General features: G+C 47.3%; 1 protein-coding gene across 1 annotated transcript; it reads left to right on the top strand.

The window, feature by feature from the left end:
- The first annotated feature begins 470 nt into the window (after positions 1 to 470).
- Positions 471 to 8,487, top strand: Prok1 (prokineticin 1). The gene is made up of 4 exons (XM_003479221.4): positions 471 to 1,330; positions 2,772 to 3,059; positions 5,484 to 5,609; positions 7,046 to 8,487. Exons 2-4 carry the CDS (start codon positions 2,988 to 2,990, stop codon positions 7,163 to 7,165), a joined length of 318 nt encoding a protein of 105 aa, XP_003479269.1. The 5' UTR covers positions 471 to 1,330; positions 2,772 to 2,987; the 3' UTR covers positions 7,166 to 8,487.
- The last annotated feature ends 11,370 nt before the right edge of the window (positions 8,488 to 19,857 follow it).

The raw sequence follows: 19,857 nt of genomic DNA on the forward strand, positions 1-19,857 counted from the left end.
CTTCGTCCTGTTTCTCAGGACACCCAGCAACTCAATGAGCTACTTAATAGCTTCATTAAATTCCCTCTGCTTTAGCCAGACAGACTGGATCCTGTTATTTACAACTAAGAGCCCTGAATTATATAAGTGGGTTTGGGGGTTGAATGTGAAAAAGTGTCAGGGGACAAGGGCATGGTGAATGTGAGGTGTCAATGTAGTGACACTCAGGGCCACGTGGGTCAGGGGTGCAGATCGGAGACTACTGGCACTTAGGTGGCTGTGAGGGGCATGCAGGAGGGGTGTGTCATTCCAAGCTCTCTAGAGGCTGTGGCAGGAGGATTGCTGCAAGTTTGAGGCCAACCTGGTCTACATTGTGAGTTCAAGTTCAGACTGAACTAAACATAATGAGACTCTGTCTCAAAAAACCAAAACCAAACCAACATGAACTTTACCTCCAAATCTGCCAAAAAATCTCTTTTATTATTATTTTTGAATCCAACTGATCACTGCAAAGTTTTCTGCTTGCACAATAACAAGGATGGCAAGAAGATCTGGAGGAAGGCATGTATTTTTGCAGGCATGTGATATTGTACTTGTGTTATTCTGTATTTTGAAATTTACCAAATCCTCTCCCCAAATTATTACATTCTGATCATCATATACATTTCTGTTACATTAGGATTACAGACAAGTTCTGTTCTGAAATAATTCTAAGAAAAGTTTTTGTATTTTATTTTCACATTGAAAAGCAGACTTCCTTCAGCCTCCAAGAGTGTGTTCATGTAAAATTAAATGAATGCTAGCAGCAAAGCTTTGTTTTTCTAAATGAGAAACGAAAAGAGTAGTCACCTGTTCCAGGAAGTAAGCAAGAAGAATAGGGAAAATGCTTTGCTTTTGGCATTCAGAAGGCTGAGGCTGACCGATAAAGCTGAGCTGCTGATGTGATGGGAACTGGAGAGGGTCTGGTGGGAATGAGGAGAGAATGGGAGAAGAACAGAGCAAGGGTAGCCTAACCTGGAACCTGAGGAAGGAATGAAAGGAAAGCTGTGAGCTGAGGAGAGAAGCCTAGTTTGCTCACAGTCTCGGGGGAGGAGCTGTGGCGATCTGAGACCATGGTGTGGACTGAACTAGGTAACTAGAGTCCCATGTAGTCAGGTTGTTTAGTCCTAGGTGAATGATACTTGCCGATGTTATTGTAATCATGTCCCTGCCTTGTGTCTGCTAGGCGAGAGCTCTACCACTACGCTACTAACCCAACCTTTGCTTTTTTTATTTTGAGACAGTGTCTTGCCAAGCTACCTAGGCTGGCCTTGATCCTCCTGTTCAGCCTCCTGAGCAGCTGAAATTACAGGTACTCCTCATTGCCCTGGTGCATCTCCTCTTTTACATCTAATCGCTGAGTAAAAAACTCTTTCAATCATTGAAACCCAGCCAGTCAGATGGGATCAAAATAACTTGGGTAGGGACTCAAGCTTGAAATCCACAGAGTTCTGAAGTCGAAGTTGTAAACTGTACCTGGGTCAGGGACCTGGGATGGAGTTTACTTTACCTTCCCCCAGGTTGGGAGTTAATTTTTCTGTTATCACTTAATCTGGGTATTGCTCTCTAGTGTGGTCTGAATATTTGTGTTCCCTCAAAACTCATGTGTTGAAACTTAATCCCTAGTATAAGAGTATTTATGGAACTGGTTTTTGTTAGGAGGACAGAGTCTTAATCTCCTTATGAAAGAGGCCAAAAGAAGCGTGTTTGCCTCATTCAGTCAGGTGTAGATACAATGAAGTGTCATCTATCAAGCAGAATGAGCCCTCACATGATACCCAATCTACCTGAAGCTTGATCCTAAACTTCCTAGCCTCCATGACTATAAGCAACGCATTTCTGATGTTTATAAATTGCTTGGTCTAAGGCACTTTGCTCTAGCAGCTTGAACAGACTAAAACACTCCCTTACTCTGATGCTTGTGATTTGGACTGGTTCCAGAAGAATGCACTCTCTTTCAGTTTCCTGAAACACAGGAGCTCTCTCCTGGCTCTCTCCTTTGGAGAAGAGAAGGCTAGGACCAGAGGCTTCCTCCCTAGCAAGAGGTGCTATGCCCAAAGTCACTTTCCTGCCAGATTGGCATCAGAGTGCCCATGCTTGTTTGATCGCAGAGAAGGCTACTTTTACGCTCACTCCATGCACTGGGAGGCCAGCAGTGTGGCTCCTAGTGTCTTTTACCTGAAGCCCAATCCAAGCATGCTTCTCTATAGGATACTGAGAACATACCTGTATTGCTGATTGGTCCTTGGTGCTCATACCAAGTGATACTTGCTGGTATTCATCCCGTGTCTGTCAAAGATCCTTATGTGTGCCACTCTTGTGAGCATCAACGGCACAAGCCTGTACTTATTTTCTCACTGTCTAATGTCTCCTTAACTAGAATTTTTGCCTTTTGTGGGGCCAGGGACACCACCTTAACCAAGCATAGCTGAAAAGCTACCTCTGTGCTGAGCCCTTGGTAAATGCCCACATAATCCTGTTAGCTTGTGTGCAAGAAAATCAGTAAGCCTCTATATCACACTGTTTGGTGCAGGGAAGGATAAACGGCAATGTTGCATGCAGATCCTTTAATTCATTACCAAAGCGCTCCTTTACCCTGAGCATCGTAGAAAGATGCTCAGAGGCAGACATGAATATCGAGTGGGGCATACATAGTTGTCTGAAGCGCAGTGTTCCCGGAAGAGTTAGAGCACCTGTCAAAGCCCTCGACATATCCATTTTTATTAGTCTTGATGGTGATTTGATGTTGTTAGGGATTCAGGTCTCATCTTTGCCTCTGAGATCATCTGAGTAACGTTGGTGATGGGGAAGGGAAAGTAGAGATGAGGCATCCACAGGCATCCTGCATCTGATCATATAAATCTGGGAGGAGGAGAGAGGCACCTGCCTTCCAAGCTTGTTGAGCACAAGACTGAGCCACAAGTGAGAGACATCGGAGAGAACAACCTTCACCTTCACCCCAAGTGACCATGAGAGGTGCCATGAAAGTCTCAGTCATGCTTCTCCTGGTAACTGTGTCCGACTCTGCAGTGATCACGGGGGTAAGTCCAGTGTGCTCTGTGCCTGGGTTTTCAGACCATGTCAGCTTCTGCACAGTATATGAGCTCTTGAACTGCCTGGCACATCAGAAATAAAGGGGAGCGGGGAGGCAACCATCAACAGCGTCCCTGGAGAGGGGCAGCATGTAATTTTCAAATAGTTACACTTTGTTCTCGTAATCAGGTTTGGCTTTTGAGAAGCTGTGTGTGAACCAAATCTTGTTTTAAATCCATTAAGAGAACATGAGAAATTTAAATTTTGTTTTTTTCTAAAGCGAAGATTGTATAATAGGGAGTCCCTTTACAAAGTGGGTTAGCACCCCGTAATTTATCTTTTGTGGGAGAGGCCCACATGGCAATTGGAACATAGCATATTGGCTTCATTAAAGAGTTTATTAGCTGCTCTTTCGTCCGTGTCGCCTCCTCTGTGTCTGCTTTTCAGAAAGGTTGTTTTAAAATCCCTTCTTCTGCTCTGCACCCATTTAGCGCTCAGTGAAATAAAGGTGACACCAATATTGGGCTGATTACACCCTCAACCAGTAGAAATAGAGCCTGGCAGCAGAGTAGCCAAGGGAGCTGTGCATTTCAGAGTTGAAATGTCACCAGCTATGGCGTCCTCTCAGATGTTTGGTCCACCTTGAACCATTCTCGCCTGGGCATGTGGTGAGTGAGGGTGGAAGGAACATTCTTATTAAAACCAAAAGCAATGCTTCTCTGAGAGCTTTCTGGGTAAAAGTCACCAGAAAAAAGAAGGGAAATTAATTTTATTTCAACATTTTACACAGAGAAGGGAAATACAGAGTAATGCCAAACAATTCCTGGAATCAGAGTAGTTAATAATGTTCAGAGAAAGGATAACTTCATTCTCCTCTTTAAAGGACAAAATCTGAGTTCAAAAGAAGAACAAATGCTAAGGGCAAACCAATGCCTTGGAGACATCAAACAGAAACAAGATTGTAAGGCAGAAAGCATCCTGGCCTCCTGTGGTGTGTGCTAGGGTCTGGGTGGGAGTAAGAAGGAAGGAAGGAAGGAAGGAAGGAAGGAAGGGGGAGGAAAGGAAGGAAGGTGAGAAAACATGGGTGCCCCACAGCGAGGGAGGAAACACATGGGACCTGGAAGCCCAGCTACATTTCACTGGGCTGGCACCAGAGCCTGGGCCAGAGCAGCAGCGGGGTAAACATGTGGGAAGGTGAAAAGCACAAGAGAAAATGAGGGTCAGGGAAGTGTGTGAATGGCAAGCTGAAGAATTAAGATAGGTTGAAGGGAGGCCAAGAGCCCTCGGCCACCATCATTTCTCCATGTCCTACTGGCGTCCTACATCTGACTCTCCATGCTCCCGTGATCCCTGGGCCGTGACTGCTCCTAAGTCCAAGTTGCATGGCCCTTTATCTCACAGCAGGGCAGCAAGGTCCCAGCACCGCAGGAGAAAAGTTGAGTGAAATCTGCTTCTCTACCGTCAGCTTTCAGGAGACTGGCTGGAGACAGGCAGCCAGTGATGCCATGAGCACCTCTTCTGGGTGAAAAGGGACTTGATATCCCCTTTCCCTCCCAGAGCTGAGAGGGTTGAAAGCTGCTAGTTTGGACCAGTCTCACACAAGCACTAGCTGGTCTCTGAGGCCTTCTGCTAAGGTAGAGCACATCAAAACCCAGCTTCAGACTGCAACTCAGCAATGACAGAGAGCTTCTCTAAAGTGGCCAGTTCAGGGTCCTCTCTGTCAAGTCCTGCCTGAAACCTGGAGCACTTCAGAATCCTGTTCTGCTGACCTGGCTTTTATATAAAGTGGCCTTGTGTTGCCTTCTTTACAATGGCAAGGCCTTGAAGCCTCTTCTGGGAGCCTACCTCAGCAGAGAGGTATGGGCAGAGGTATGTGTTCACAGCCTGAGAGCCAGCGCCAGCATGTGGAGGAGGCACCAGCTGCAGGTGCTGGGGAAGGGGAGAATACTGGTCAGAGGCAGCTCAGTACTGATCACCAGGGGTCTGGGACCCACCACCCACTCCTGGAATTCTAATTTACCCAATTTTATCAGCATCCACCTTGCATCTGCCGGTACAAGAAAAGCTCTACCTGCAAAGCCTCCTAACTTCCAGACTTGCCAGAGAAGGAGGACTGCCTCCCGACAATGGCCTCCGAGGACTGGAGAGGTTCCTCAGATCCAGGTCTGATGGCCTTTGGACCCCTAAGCATCCTGCCTGTGCAGGGAGCAGTGACAGTAACCACAGCCCCAGATGTCCCTTTAGGCAGAGGCTGGGACAATGCTCAGCCTCTTCTTCTGCACTTTTTGCTTTTTGTGTTGGAGATTGAACTCACGCTTGCCAGGCAGGTACTTATGCCACTGAGCTAAATCCTAGGCCTTCTTCTGGATTCTGATGGAGCATCTGGTTTCTCTCGGTGGCACTAATGGGTTGCCCCTTTCTCTACCCTGCAGGCCTGTGAGTGGGATGTCCAGTGTGGGGCAGGTACCTGCTGTGCCATCAGCCTGTGGCTTCGGGGGCTGCGGATGTGCACCCCGCGGGGACGTCAAGGAGAGGAGTGTCACCCGAGCAGCCACAAGGTATCCCGCTGACATGGGGCCCTTGTGCAAGGACTGAGTTGACAGAGAGGTCCTGGGCCTGGCTCCCCTGGGGCTCCTGAGGACAAGCAGGGAAGGGCAGCCTTCTCCTTCAAGGTGGCTCGAGCCCCAGCCTGCAGGAGGGCAAGCAGGTAGCTATGGAAGCACTGCTGGCGGTCCTTCTGCCTCACCTTTCTTAGAGCCCCGCAGATGATGTTTGTGCAGTGTACAGGGCCTGACATGGACCATCTACCACCTAGACATGCTGGAGAATCACGGATGTATTGCTCCCCACAGCAAACTCTGAGCCACAGTGATGAAACTGAGGGACAGCAAGGTCCAGTGATTTGCTCAAGGCACATGGCCAGAGAGACACAGGCACTGGAACTTAAGCTTCCAGTTGTATCTCACAGCTGCTGGGCACTGTCTCCTCTTTTGGGGTACAGTGGTGGTCCCAATCACATGGGCTCTTACCTCTTCATTTGCTGCCTGGTCTGAGGCAGTTAGCTTAACTGCTCTGAGCCCCATGTACACTCTCATGAAGAGAGTGAACTAATTACCCCGAAAGTCCCTTATGAATCTCAGAAATTCAGCTTTTGAAAGTGTCTCAAGTCCCTTTGCTGCTTGGGAACCTCCCTATAATAACATGAAGTTAGACCAGAAGTGGGCCTCTTAGAACCTCTGGGACATCAGTGGGGATGTGTATTCAGTGGGAAATAGAAACTAATGCTAAGTGATTTTGACCTGCCATTCTTCATACCAGACTTTTTGTAAATGTGTAATTTAATGTCAGAAGAACTATTAACTCATTTTATTTTATTTTTGGTCTTTTTCGTTTTTATCGGTACCAGGGATCGAACTCACGACTGCCTGCTTGCAAGGCAGGCGCTTATGCCGCTGAGCTAAATCCCCAGCCCCTATTAACTCATTTTAAACATAGTACAGTTGAGGCACAGAGAGGCTAAATAAATGGCTGGTTCCCATATAGCTGGAACGTGTCAGGCCTGGATTTGAACCTGGGTAGCTGACACTGAACCTATTTTCTTAGCTACTCCTACTCAACCACCTCGAGGCTCAGGACTCCTTTTGGATGTGAGTCAGAGGGCAAGTCTGTCCCTGCACAGCTGCTCCCGGGCACCCAGCATGGAGTTCAGCCCATAAAAGATGAGCAGTGGTGTTCAGCTAACAGATGTGTGCGCGTGCAGGCACTTGTGCTCTGGTCTGTGGAGCCATGCTGCCTGGGTCCCAAGCCTGGCTCCTCTGCTAACTAGCTGTGGTGTTTTGCTCAGTTACTTGTGCCTACATCTCCCCATATACAATCACTAATTATGCTAGGTGGTGGGAGGTGGGGTGAGTCATCTGCCAGGGCTGGGGAGGCTGCATTTGCTAATGCAGGAGGCTACTTTCTATGGGAAGCTCTCACTCTCTTCTTTTCCCAGGTCCCTTTCTTCCGGAAACGCCAGTACCACACCTGTCCTTGTTTGCCCAACCTGCTGTGCTCCCGGTTTCTGGATGGCAGGTACCGCTGCTCCATGGACTTGAAGAACATCAACTTTTAAGAGCTTGTCTGCTCTCAGAACCGGACTACCCCTGAACTGCCAGACAGGCCCTGAATGTGGCTTCTTTTGGACTATGTGATCAGCTTTCTCTAACTCCCTCAGTCCTACAGCACATCCAATCCCTCCTGCCCTGCACACATTGCACCAGGTGTGCAACCTCTGGCCATAAGAGCGGTCAGCCTGGTTGTCTTGACTGCTCAGGCTGCCTGAGAAACTGAATGTGGAAAGGTCATCACGGTCCTATGCAGGCAGCTCGCTCTCCTCCCTGGGCCCTGCCCCTCACTTGCATGAGCCCTGCCCCTGAACCAGGCATTCCTGAGCACAGGTTTTTGGTTGCATTTCTTCATCACATGGAGTCTGGGAAGACCAAACTGAAAGTTGCCCATCTTCCTTTAGCTGATAGCTCCTTATGTTTGTATCTCAGGCCTGAGGGACCTGCTCCCAGAGGGCAGAGAGCAGTCACTCTGAACTGGTGTGGGGAGCTGGAACCATCAGGCAGCCTCCTGACAGCTCCAGTTGCAGCCAGCTTGTGGCCTAAAGCACCTCCTAAAGCACCTCCCTGACACCCTTTGCCAATTTACCAGAGAAGCCCCCCATCCTCAGTGACTCCATTAAAACACAAATGCTGGAGTTCAATCTAATCTGATGTTGATTGGTTAGAAGGCAATTAGGCAGTTATCTCAAGCAGCCCCTGGAAAGCAGAACTTGAGCAGGGCCCTCCCTGTCTGACTAGGAAAAAGTGAGCAGAAGCAGGAAGAAAGGGAGGGAGAAGAAGAGCAGCACCTATGTACTTCATCTTGGGATAAAAGGAGGACAAAACCCAGGTGTGTAAGCATGGTTCTCCGGCCTCTGCTTCAGCCAGGGTCCACACCTGTGTGGGGCCACGCTGTGTCCAGGTGGGGGAAGGATGAAGCTGGTGTCCTTCTCCCAGCCAGCAATAGTTTTGGAATAGGTGGATTTCAGGGTCTTTTTAAAATGAGGGTTGAAAGGCAGCTCAAGGACTCTGCTAAGGGACTTTGAGCAGTTTAAGGCAGGAAGGGGGCTATGAGCTGGTGGACTGGGAAACTGCTTAGCTGACTGTGATGGTTAATGCGGCACCGAGGAGCTTAGTAAAGCACACTTCCTGGTGTGTCTGATAGGTCAGGGTAGCATGAATTTGGGGATTATGCCTGGCCCCTACTCTTTTTCCTCTGGCTTTTCCTGCCCCGTGCTTGTTAACAGCAGCTTTCTTCTGCCATGTTCTACCATTGATGTTCCGTGTTGGAGCCAGCCTACCATGGACTGAAACCTCTGAAACTATAAATAAACTTTTCTTCATTTAAGCTGTGCGTGTCAAGGATTTTGTCCCAGCAATGAAAAGGTATAGTTGTAACTCTGATTTCTGCAATTTGGTCTTTGTTTGCCTTTGTCATATACTTAACCCCAGGCTGCCAATAACCTGGAGCCAGGCAGGCCATGTCAGCGAGAGAGCTGGTAAGGCCCTGAGCCTGTGTCCGAGCCCAGGGCTGGGACTCTCCCTACATGTGAGTCTTATGGACTCTTCCACACCTTGGTCTTTGTACAAATGTATAACACAAGTGTATCGGAACCCATTCGATTTCGCAGGAGCCTCAGAAGGACTAGAGTTTCTAAGCCCAATGTTCTTGCTCTCCTTGAGAGCTTAATCTGCCCATATCCTCCATCCCTTCTGAATCTCTCTTGCCAGATAGTCATTTCTCCAGGATCCACACGGGCCAGCTAGGGTCCACTCAGCACCTTTCTTGCCGTGGCCTCCTTTGGCAGGCATTGTCATCCGCCCTCCTGACTTGTCCTGACTTTCCTTCAGGCCACACATCACTCTTCCTCTTCTTCTCTGGCTCATGTTCCAGTTGTAATGTTTTTGAGTTTGGGATTCCAATTTTTCCACCTTTGTCCTTTCTGTCTCCAGGGACTGCTGATTGCTACCAGGCCGTGATTTCTTGGAGCCCTTTCCAAATCACACTTTTCCAGGGAGAACATCCATCCTGAGTGAGCAGCAGGCAGTGCCCAGGGCTGCAGAAAGCAGGCACTAGCATGCCCCTGGTTGTTCTGGAAAGCCCCCCTCACCCCCACTCTGCCCTGCTCTCTTGGCCTACAAACAGGCCAGCTGCAGACACATCAGTGGCAGAACCACATTTTAGCTTATTGAACCCAGTCACATGTTTTATGATGGAGTTTTGAGAAATGTACAACTTGTACCTCAGTTCCCTCCTGCTGTTGTTGAAGACGGGAGGGCAGACAGAGGTTGATGGGGAGGCTAAGACAAATGTATCCATGAATATTCTTCCATATTTAGAAATACCTCCTTTGTATATATATATGCATGTAAAGAATCTACTTATAAGAATGATATATCTATAAAGCAAGTGTATTCTAGAAGATAAGACTAGGTGAGGTTGATATTCCTTCTAGATCTACTTAAATGTTTACCTCCAATTTGACTGCAAATCTTTCATCAGAAATGGTGGTGTTTGGCGTCATCTAGTGGTAGAAATGGGGATAACAGATAGAATTGAGGCGGAAGAGGCCATCTTCTGAAAGCATGTGAAACCTTTCCCCAGACAAAACAGTTAGACTGTGTTCCCAGCTTCGGGAGAGATCTGTCACCATAGGGACTACAGGAGATACGCTTAACTGCCACTTGAGGTCATGCCTCATCCTAAAGACTGCTTTTGTTGTCTTCCTGCTGTGAGTTTAGGACAGGTGCTGAGCACATTGTCAGTTTTTCCAGGAAAGTGGATGTGAGTAAGGGTCAGAACAACAGGAGCGATTGTCCTGCACTCCTAGGTTTGCTTGAGTGGATAAAGCTGCCTCCCTGAGGCTTCTTCATCATTCAACCCCTCCTCAAGTCTGCATTTTCTCTGCCATTCATTGAGGTCAACACCTCCACCATTTATTTCCCTGGTATCCCAAGGAAGGTGGCCCTGTGCCTAGAGCCCTCCCCAGAGACGATGAGATGCCAGACACAGACTGCGAGGAGGGCAGAAGCCAGAGCAGAGAATGTGCCAAGAAGTCTGCAAGAGCAGACTATGAGAAGATTTAGTGAAAACTGGCCGCTAAACCTCCTGTGCCTGAATGCTCATCAATGAGCATGTTGTGACATTGTCGTCTTCAGAGTCCCAAAGACTGAGCAAGCACAAGGTGGACACTCTGTGTTGATTACTATTTGCTTCACCATTGGGGTCCAGAAGGCAGGGACCAGTGGTGAGGCCCCAGGAAGAGCAGGGGGGTCCCAAAGCCAAAGAGGAAGGTCACCTTGGCAAGGGTTGCAGGGTTGGGACACCGGCCTCAGAGCCAAGTTTGCTGGCAGATGACTGCTGTTGTACAGACTGTGTTTTCCTGGGGTGGCTTTGCTCAGGAAGGGGCCCATAGGGCAACAGTTGGGTTCTTATTCTTTCATACTCTGACAATCTCAGGGCTCCAGAAATTGCTGTTTGAAAATTTCTCAGCTCTCAGATCAGCCTAAGTCAACCTTGAGGAGTTGCCTGGCATACACCAACGACTCAGATCCTGCCAAGAGAGAAGGGGAAGCCCGTGGTGGCAAGATGTACACTCTTGTTTGAATGTCCTCGGGGCCACTTTTTCTGATCAGGCACTATCTGTAAAGAGCTGCTCCCTATCCCTGAAGCCAAGAAAAATGTGTTGTCCAAGCAATGAGTTTTATTTAGCCTTGAGAAGGAATGAGATATTGATACATACTACCTATGCTAAGTAAAGGAAGCCAGCCACAGAAGACCATGTCACATATGATTCCATTTATGTAAAATGTCCAGAATAGACAAATCCATAGACAGAAAGCAGATAGTGGTTGGCTGAGATTGGGGGTGGGGTGGAGGCAGAAAAATGGGAAATCACTGTTCTTGCATTCTGAATTTATTTTGGGAGCAACAAGAATGTTCTAAAATTAGATTGGAAGGATGGTTGTATAGCTTTGTGAATATTCTAAAAGCTAACCAAATTCTACATTCTAAAGGATAAGTATTATGATATGTGAATTGTATCACAGAAAAGCTACTAAATATATACAAATCTTTACAAGGTAAAAAGGATTAGCCTTCCTGCATCAGTTCAGAGATGGAAAGGCTGACACCAGAAGGGCCAGGCTTGGCCTCCAGGGCCTGGGCTTCCAGGGAGCTGGGGAACCCCCAGGATCTGGGAACCTCCAGCACTGGGGAGGGTGGGCATTGCATGCTGGGAAATGACTTGGTGTACCTTCAAATGGGTGATTTTTGTTTTCTTGTGGTACTGCTCCCTGCTCTCTTTAAATTAAATTAAATTAAATTTTATTTTAAGAATCTTGCTAAGTCACTAAGTTGTTCAGGCTCAGCTCTGACTTGTGATCCTCATGCCTCAGCCTCCAATAGTTCTGGGATTATAGGCAAATAGCTATTTTTAAACTGATCTTTTAAATATTTATTTTGTGATAGTAGGAAGATGAATGTCATGTAAGTCAAACTGTATATAATCCACCCTTTATACCCTTCAATGACATACTAAGGTAGTTACAATCTAGATAAAATCCAAGTGACAAACAATCCCTCATTAGCAGTTAGAAAGTACTAACACTGTGTACCTGTGTCTTAAAATGAACAGAAGGAACATTTATCTTTCCTCCATTTCTCTCCTTTGTGGGCACAGAGATGCCCATATGTAGTGTTGCATTAACAGGCATAGGCACTTGGAACAGCCCTCTCTGTATTCCAGGAACACGTGCCCCCCTTTTAGAGCTGCTCCCCGGAGGGCTGACCCTTGGTGGGAATAAAGCTCGCTCCACCCTGCTTGGGATCGTCCTGGCTGCAAAGCTGAAAGCCACAGAATTGCTTCCGAGAACAGTCTTCAGCTCAGCACTTGTAAAGAAAGGGCCACAGTGCGCCCTGGGAACTGCCACCTGCTCATGACTGTCTTCCTTCCTGCTTGCCTAGGGGACACAGTGATTGACTCTTGGGCACACCACTTTGCCCAGGTGGCAGAAGGAGCATAATTCATGGCTTTCCTACCCAGAAGCTTCTTTATACCTCTGCTCCCAGCCTGTTTGTCTCTGTTTCCCACAAGCCACAGAAATATAAGTTCCCTGCCATGTGGAAAAAATCAGGGGTGTGGTTCTCTGAAGGGCTCAGACCTCCAGTAAGGCTTTGATTTGTGTGAGCAGGAGAAGATTGCAGGCTGAGGAGGGGGGCCCTTTCCTTGGGGGGCTGGAGGTTGGTGAGCAGGGATAACTGGGTATTGCTAGAGAGAACAGTGATGAGCAAGAAACCAGGGACTTGTTTCTGACAGAGACAAGTCAGAGAGGAATTCTCACATTTCTGTCACAAAACTAAGCAAACAAAGATTAAGCAAACAAATATGTTGAAGGGCAGTCTGACATTTTTTTTTGGCAGTTTATTTTGCGATGCTTGGTATTTCTCATTGAATTAGTGGCAGTTACCTTTTGTATGTACCCTGAGAGATGGAGGAATGCAATGATTGGCAACACTGCCTGCTCTGATTCAGCTAATTGCCTCTCAGGGACTTTGGTCAGGTTACTAAACTCTCTGTGCCTCAGTTTTCCACCTGTAAATGCCAATAGTAATAATACCTCTTAGGGTTGTTGTGAAGGTTAAATGTCAGTGCATGCAAAACCCTTAAGGCAAGGCCTGTCATATAGAGACACTATGGGAAAGGAGCATTTTTGGCTTCTTCATGAGGAAATCTCAGTCAGTCCTGGGTCACTGGCCCAGTGTCTTGGCCTTCTGTTGCCAAGTCACTCAGCTAGGGTTACCAGGAAGCCTCTCCTTCCTTAGCGGGGTAAACAGATCGAATGGACAGGAAGGAATTCAGACTTCTGAATGTGCTTCAGTCCCCAGAATGCAACAGGGGTGGGAAGAAGTCAAGTCACCGTTCTGCTATTATTGTGAAGGGCAGAAGCACAGGTTTATGTAGGCAGCGTTTGATAACAATTTTTCTGGGCACAAAGATACGCAAATCTTATCTAAGTGCTTTTTAATAGCTTGTTTAAACATATGAGTCACTGTTTCGAAGTAAGATGGAATGTTTACTCAATATGGGTTCTGATCTTAATACTGTGCTATTCATTTTTGTCTCTAGAAAAAACATAAGGAGAGTGGGCTTTGACTTCTGTTCTGGATTTTCCCAGATTGTGTTCAAATCAAACCTTCCAAAGGGCATGTGTTCCCTGAGACAAACGTCATCATTGCTGGTGGCTGAACCCATGCGTGGGCAGTGCTGGGAAATGTCATTCAGCCCATAGACTGGCAGTTCTCAGCTCTCATGTGCTTAGGAGGACGAGAACGAGATGTCACAGTGAAGCGGCTGGGTGATGGTGGGGACTGATTCACGGGAATGTTTCACGAGCTATGACTGACACCACGGCCCTTGCCTTTCCACCCCCACAGAAACATGGCCCCAGCAAATCAGTCATCCCAACCATTGGAGGGAATTGGCTAAACAAATGGTGAAAATTCTACTTTGCTTTCCAACAAGCAGAAGACTAATCCTCTTATGGAAAAGCTCCATTTCAGGCAGGGCGTGTTGTTCACATTAAACAAGAGCCAACAAGTCAGAGGGGAAGCAGGAGGGATGGGGTATGTGTGCCCAGATGTGCCCATCTAAACGAGGCTTCGTAGGCTACTTGTGCAAACCTCAGTGGCTACAATAACACAGGGAAAAAGAACACAAAGAGGAGGGCAGTTGCAAAAGAGAAGGAGGAGACCCCTTGCAGGGCAGTCATTTCTGTTTGCTCAGAGGTCTAAAACTCCTCCTAGCTCCTGGATGCTGGAAAGCACTGCAGGGGCAGAGGGCAAGCTTGCTGTTCCACCTGGAGGAACGCATATGTCCGCACACACTCCCCAGTCCCTCTGGGACCCAGCTGAGGAGAGGTGAGATGGGGGCTTTTCTCATCGCTGAGACGAAATACCTAACCCCTAAAGTTAAAGGGAAAATGTTTATCTCACAGTTTTCAGACTAGTCTGTAATCTGCTGGCTCCAAGGCAGGATGTCCTGGCAGAGGGTCATCACAGAGTAGAACCACTTCATGGCAAGCAGAAGACAGTAAAGCAAGCAAGCAAGGGACCTCAGCAGCATCTTTTTGTCCCTTTTATCTTGTCCAGGCTACTCAGGGCGGGTAACACTCACATCCTTTATCCAGGGCCTTTAAACCTAGCATTGTACCACGAAATCAGTTCCAGTGTAGCGTACTTTAGATTCAGCCACCTCTGAAAAAGCCTCGCCTGTGACTGCATGAGGCTTTGGGGGACATCTAGACACAAGCCGTAATGAGGATTGCTTGGTGTGTAGAAGGGGTGTTAAAGGGTCAGGGCAGCAGAGAACAAGGTCCACGCCTGTTTCCCGGGGTCTACCTGGCTCTGGGACCCTGTTGAGATGCAACAGGAGCATCAGCTCCCGGGCTCAGGTGGCCCTCACCACAGTCCCAGAGTGAGGGCAAGGGAAGGAAACATCCCTGAAACACTGTGTTAGGCTGGCCCAGGCTACTCGCATTAGCTTACAGACAGGAACTGGAGCAGAGGCTGGGGGCAGGCCCAGGGAGGCAGGGTCAGAGGTAGGAGCCCTTGAAGGCCTCAGGGGAACTGAGCGCTTGGGAGCCTTTGGAGCCAGCGGGATGACTTTGCCTGTGAGAGAAATATGGGAGAGAGCTTCTTGGCTTAGCTCCCTGCTGGACAGGGTTAACTCCAAGGCCTTGCTGGCAAGGGCAGCTATGAAAGAGGCCTGATTCTCCATCAACATGTCTCGGGACCTCTTTTGCACCCTCTCCTTGGGGTCTGTGGGTGCCTCTGGTCTTGAGAAATGCAGCCTGTGGCCACCATACCTTAGAAAGCCCCGGCCTTCCAGGAACATAGGAGACCTGTGTGGACAGCCTGATCACAAAACTTGTGGCCTTGGAGAGCCATCAATGCGATGTTCCAGAGGTGCCCTGAGCTCATTTGGGCATGTGCTACTCCACAGCCTCCCACTCTCTTCCTCAGTATCCTCCACGAGGTGCCCTCTCTTCCTACCCTGGCTTTTCTGTTCTCCAGGACCAAAGGTTCAGATGGCATCTTAGCTTCCCAAGGGAGCAGGCAGCTGTAAGTCTGTTTACACATGTGACAAATCCTTGCCTCATGAGGCTGCCTTGAGGGTGCCCACAGTGGTACCCCAGGCTGCCTTCACTGGGGTGCTTATTGACAGAGCGCTGAACTCTATACACCCACACTGGTTCTAAATGTCCGGGGAGAGGATCTTGGGAAGTTGAAGTCTTAGCAACCTGAGAAAAGTTGGACCCAAATTACGTGTGGAGGACCCCCCCCCCCCACACTGCACTCCGCCGCTCACTCTTCTTGATGTGAATCCTGTCCCTGCCCATCATCTGCTAGCAACCTGACTTTGGGAGGTAGCTTCTCCTATCTCAGTCTCCTCTTCACTAGCATCTACCTCAGGGCCCTTTTGAGGGCCAAGTGAGACAGGGCAAGCCGAGGGGAAGCGAGGAAGTGTGAACAGAGGTTACTAGGTGAGCTCATGGGGCAAAAGTGCTTTGTGGGCCTGGCAGATAAAGTTTTTCCTTCCTTGTATACAAAGCGGCTTCTGTTGCCCTTCTGTAAGAGACAGTACCTGTATCAACCAACACCCAAAGGGCAACTTTAGAAAAGTAGTTAGGTGGCAAGTGGCAGCGTTAACACTCAACCTCAACCCCTCATGAAATAGAGCGGGTGGGAGGGAGGCTGACCTGCCGCCCAGCCTGCAAGGGGGATGCTCAGAGCCCGCTGGCTCAGGCCCCCGTGCTCTCCCACCCTACTCCAGTATCCCTTCCTTCTTTTCCTCTTCTTTCTCCCTACCCCTTTCCTCTTCCTTTTAAAACTGAAAAATAAAACATTCCCCACATAGACCCACTCAGGATTTTTTTGCATGCTGTAGCCCTGTTCCTTCTGTAAGCCACTACTTGGAGTTCGTCTGTTCAGTTCAAGGTGAAGAAGATTTTAACTCAGTCTATTTATAATTCCCTCGATAAAGCCGAGTGTTAGTTTCAAAGCAGTCACACCAGATGTTGACTTGAAAGTTGAGAGGAAGACAAGCATTATTATAAATTAATGTTGCCAGTGATTAATATTTGATATTTTTAATACACACTCATCTCTGGGGGAAAAGTCCTCTTTAATTAATGCGGCTGGGATGCGCACTCTCCTTTCACTGATGCAGGATTCCTGCCTGATAGGAGGAAATGAGCGGAACCTGAAGTCTGAGTCTCTGGGTTGGGAGGCCCGGGACTGCTGGGGGTGAGCCTCCCGCACTGAACCTCCTTGCTTGCCCTTTCTGCTCTGGCGCTCCTGCTCCAGATCTGTTCTGGTCCAGGCTGGAGGACCCAATGGATGGTGCCATCATGTCCTGCGAGGCTGAGACTTTTCCTTAGTCTGTGCTTTGCCGGTGAGGCAAGTGGCTCACAGCAGCGAGTGTGACTGAAGGGAGCTTGCTCCTGGTGTAGGGAGGAGTTGCCCTGAGACTGGACGGTTGTCCTACCTGCACAGAATAAAAAGTAAACAACTACTCTTACTTCAAAGTTATGTGTTTTCTCACAAATCTACATTTCATGAGTCCGTTGATAGATGGCAAGTCCTGCAACCCTGGGTCTGGGTTCCCTCTGTAGAAATAAGGGGTGACTTGTCTCTTAGATATGTCTGAACTTATCATTTGTTCGAGTCTCCACCATTCTGCCATCTGGTGGCTGGGCTCGGGTTAGAGTCTGACCTGCGGATGCTGTAGGCTTGCACTAATGATGCTAATGGAAAGGAAGGAATAAAGTAATGAAAGAAGGAAGAAAGGGAGGGGAGAAAAGAACTGCAAGTAAATTAAACAGTTTGTATATTTTTATTTTTTAATACTTATTTTACAATTGGATTTGTTTGTTTGTTTCTTGTGACAGAGTCTCACTTTTTAGTATAGCCTGGCCTTGAACTCACTATGTAGCCCATGTTGGCCTTGAGCTCATAGTGATCCTCCTGCCTCAGCCTCCCAAGTGCTGGGATTACAGCATGCACCACCACACCTGTGTTTAGATTTCAGAACACAATCATTTAAGGTTTATATAAAGTTACATATTTGCTCCATAGCTTAATAAAAACAGAGATAATTTGTAGACTCTGCCTGGTGATTTTCATCACACTGCCGTTGTATTCTCCTTTATTACCTGTCTGGTTTCCATGGGCATTTGAGCCCTTTCCTCCGCCAGAGTCACTGAGTCTCAGAATTCTCACCTAAGTGAGGCCCAACAAGGCTGCAATAGAAGGATTATGGGTTTTGAGGTGGCACTGGCGCTGGGCTGAAATTTGTGATCTGGGACCTGGGTGAGTGACTTGATTTCTTTTTTCGCAGTTGTAAAATATGGATAATAACAAGTATGCTGTGTGCTTTTGGTGATGGCTAGAAAAGAGGAACCTAGTAATCTAGTGAGAGCCCGCCGTCTTCCAGGTGTCGTACATGGTTTCCCCAATTATCATAAAGCCCTATAAAGTGAAGATGTTTACAAAGGTGAGGGCGAAGCTGAGAGAACTGACTGTCTCAAAGCTAGAGGGTGAGGTACACATTGGGTTCTCAGGGATTGTTGCTAAAATCTCCTCTAGTTCAGAAAACCCCACAAATCAGACCCTGTGCCTTTCCCTGTTATAATGCTATAGGCCCTCGGGGACCATGTCAGAGATGCCTCAGTTTTTCATGTGTTCAAACTACAGACATGATGCGTGAGGCTGTCCATCTTTTACATTCTAAGGGACACATTTCATTTATTATATTATGACCTACAATATTTAGTTTATAAGAATACATTTCCTTTTACTTATAAGTAAACTTTAACATTTATTGTGTTACATATAAAAGTTACTATTTTAAACCATTGTAAATGTATAATCCAGAGACACCAAGTACACTCACATTGTACTTGGTGCAAATGATCACAGTCGTCCACCTCCAACACTTATTCATCTTCTGAGTCTGAAACTTTGTACTTACTAAACAATGTATCCCTATTCTCCCCTGCCCCCAGCTCCTGGAAACCATCAATCTAGTCTCTATCTCTGAGTTTCACTACTCTAGATCCTTTATATAGGTGGCATCATGTGATATTTACAAAGGTTTTTTAATTCACGGGTATCAGATATTTTGCAAGCAAGTGGAAAGTGAGTAATACACCACTTTATGTATAAAACAATCCTCATAGTCTGAATATGGACAGGCAGTGATAATGCCTTTGTGTCGTGCAGAGGCCTTGAGCCTCCCTGTTCACCCTTCTTACCCCCTTTTTGCACTGTCTATTCTAGCTACAATATATAGGTGCAGAGTGGGGAGGTGGGGCACAGCTAGGAAGGGCCTGTTTTCTATTAAGGGCTTTCCACTCCATCTTTCCTCTCTCCTACTCCATTTTTCTCCTCTCTTCACCTCCCTACTTGAATAACAGTCTGAAATGAGATTTAGGGCCTGTGCTTGGGCTGTACTTCCTGCAACTCGAGCTGCTTTAATTGCTTGTTTCCCTCTGAGCAGCGGCCTGGGCTCTGTGTTATTTGTTCTGTCCGCATTTGGTTTCCACCTTTCCCTTCCGAATATGCTGGTGGCACGTGTCAGGTTTTTATTTGAAAATGTGTTTGGATTATCTCAATCTTTAGGATTTTTAAATTTAGCAGTAATTCTAAACGTCTAAAAAAACTACAAAGAGCCCCTACATACTCTCACTCTAACACCCTAAAGATTGACATCTTACTACATTTGCATGATCTCTGTTGCCCCAACATGTTCCCCATATTTATTTTTATTTTTATATTTAGAATACAGTACTCCTATTTGAATATTCCTCTCCAAATCAAGGACATTTTCATATTAATAGAAAACAAAAATCATTACACATATTAGCCAGGAAATTAATATCAACAATGTAATATAATGCAGTAAAATCCAATCCAATCCAACCCAACCCAGTCCAGTACAATATAATACAATATAGTACAATCCTATCTAGAGACTCTTTTTCACCAGTTGTCCCTAATAACGCTCCTTAAAGCAATAGGAACAATTATTTGGGTTTTCTCTTTTTTTGTGTGGGTTTTTGAGAAAGGAACTCACTATGTAGAGGCTGGACTTGAACTCACTATGTAGCCCAGGCTGGGCTCCCACCTCCCATAATCCTCCTGCTTCAGCCTCCTAAGTGCTGCGATTACAAGTGTGTGTCGCTATGCCCAGTTTAGGATTATTTATTGACATGCAAGAAAGGGTAGGACAGAGCTGCAGAGAGAAGCTGAGGCTGAGGAGCCTGGGGCCTGCAGATGGCATCTCAGTAGAGGATCTGCAACTGCATCTTTGTCATGAAAGCAAAGCCTGAGGTCTCCACCTACTGCTCCAGAGGCCTTCACCCTCTCCCTTCCATTCCACATTTGTTTCTACTTCTTTTTTGTGGTGTTGGGTAATGAACCCAGGGCCTTCTTATTGAGGTACATCTCAGCTCTTTTTAAAATTTTGTGGCAGGGATCCTGCCATTTTGGAACTTAAGGCGCTGGGCAACAAAGCAACCTGCTCGCCTCCCTGGTAAGCAGCCATGGCTTGAGCACGCGGCGAGCAACCCAGGGAGAGAACCAAGTAGCCAGCATCTCCTGAGATCCCACCATGTTGGAACGTAGGGTGCTGGCAACAAAGCAACCTGCTGGCCT

Source organism: Cavia porcellus, unplaced genomic scaffold (assembly GCF_034190915.1).
Source record: "Cavia porcellus strain 051 isolate PalLab524CR breed Dunkin Hartley unplaced genomic scaffold, mCavPor4.1 scaffold_1, whole genome shotgun sequence".
Taxonomy (NCBI): Eukaryota; Metazoa; Chordata; class Mammalia; order Rodentia; family Caviidae; genus Cavia; species Cavia porcellus.

What these genes read in the sequence shown, in the direction of transcription:
- Prok1 (XM_003479221.4), top strand. Translation starts at nt 2,988, where the DNA reads ATGAGAGGTGCCATGAAAGTCTCAGTCATGCTTCTCCTGGTAACTGTG. An exon ending in ACTCTGCAGTGATCACGGGG is followed by an intron (nt 3,060 to 5,483) that starts GTAAGTCCAGTG and finishes TCTACCCTGCAG; the next exon opens with GCCTGTGAGTGGGATGTCCA. An exon ending in GTCACCCGAGCAGCCACAAG is followed by an intron (nt 5,610 to 7,045) that starts GTATCCCGCTGA and finishes TTCTTTTCCCAG; the next exon opens with GTCCCTTTCTTCCGGAAACG.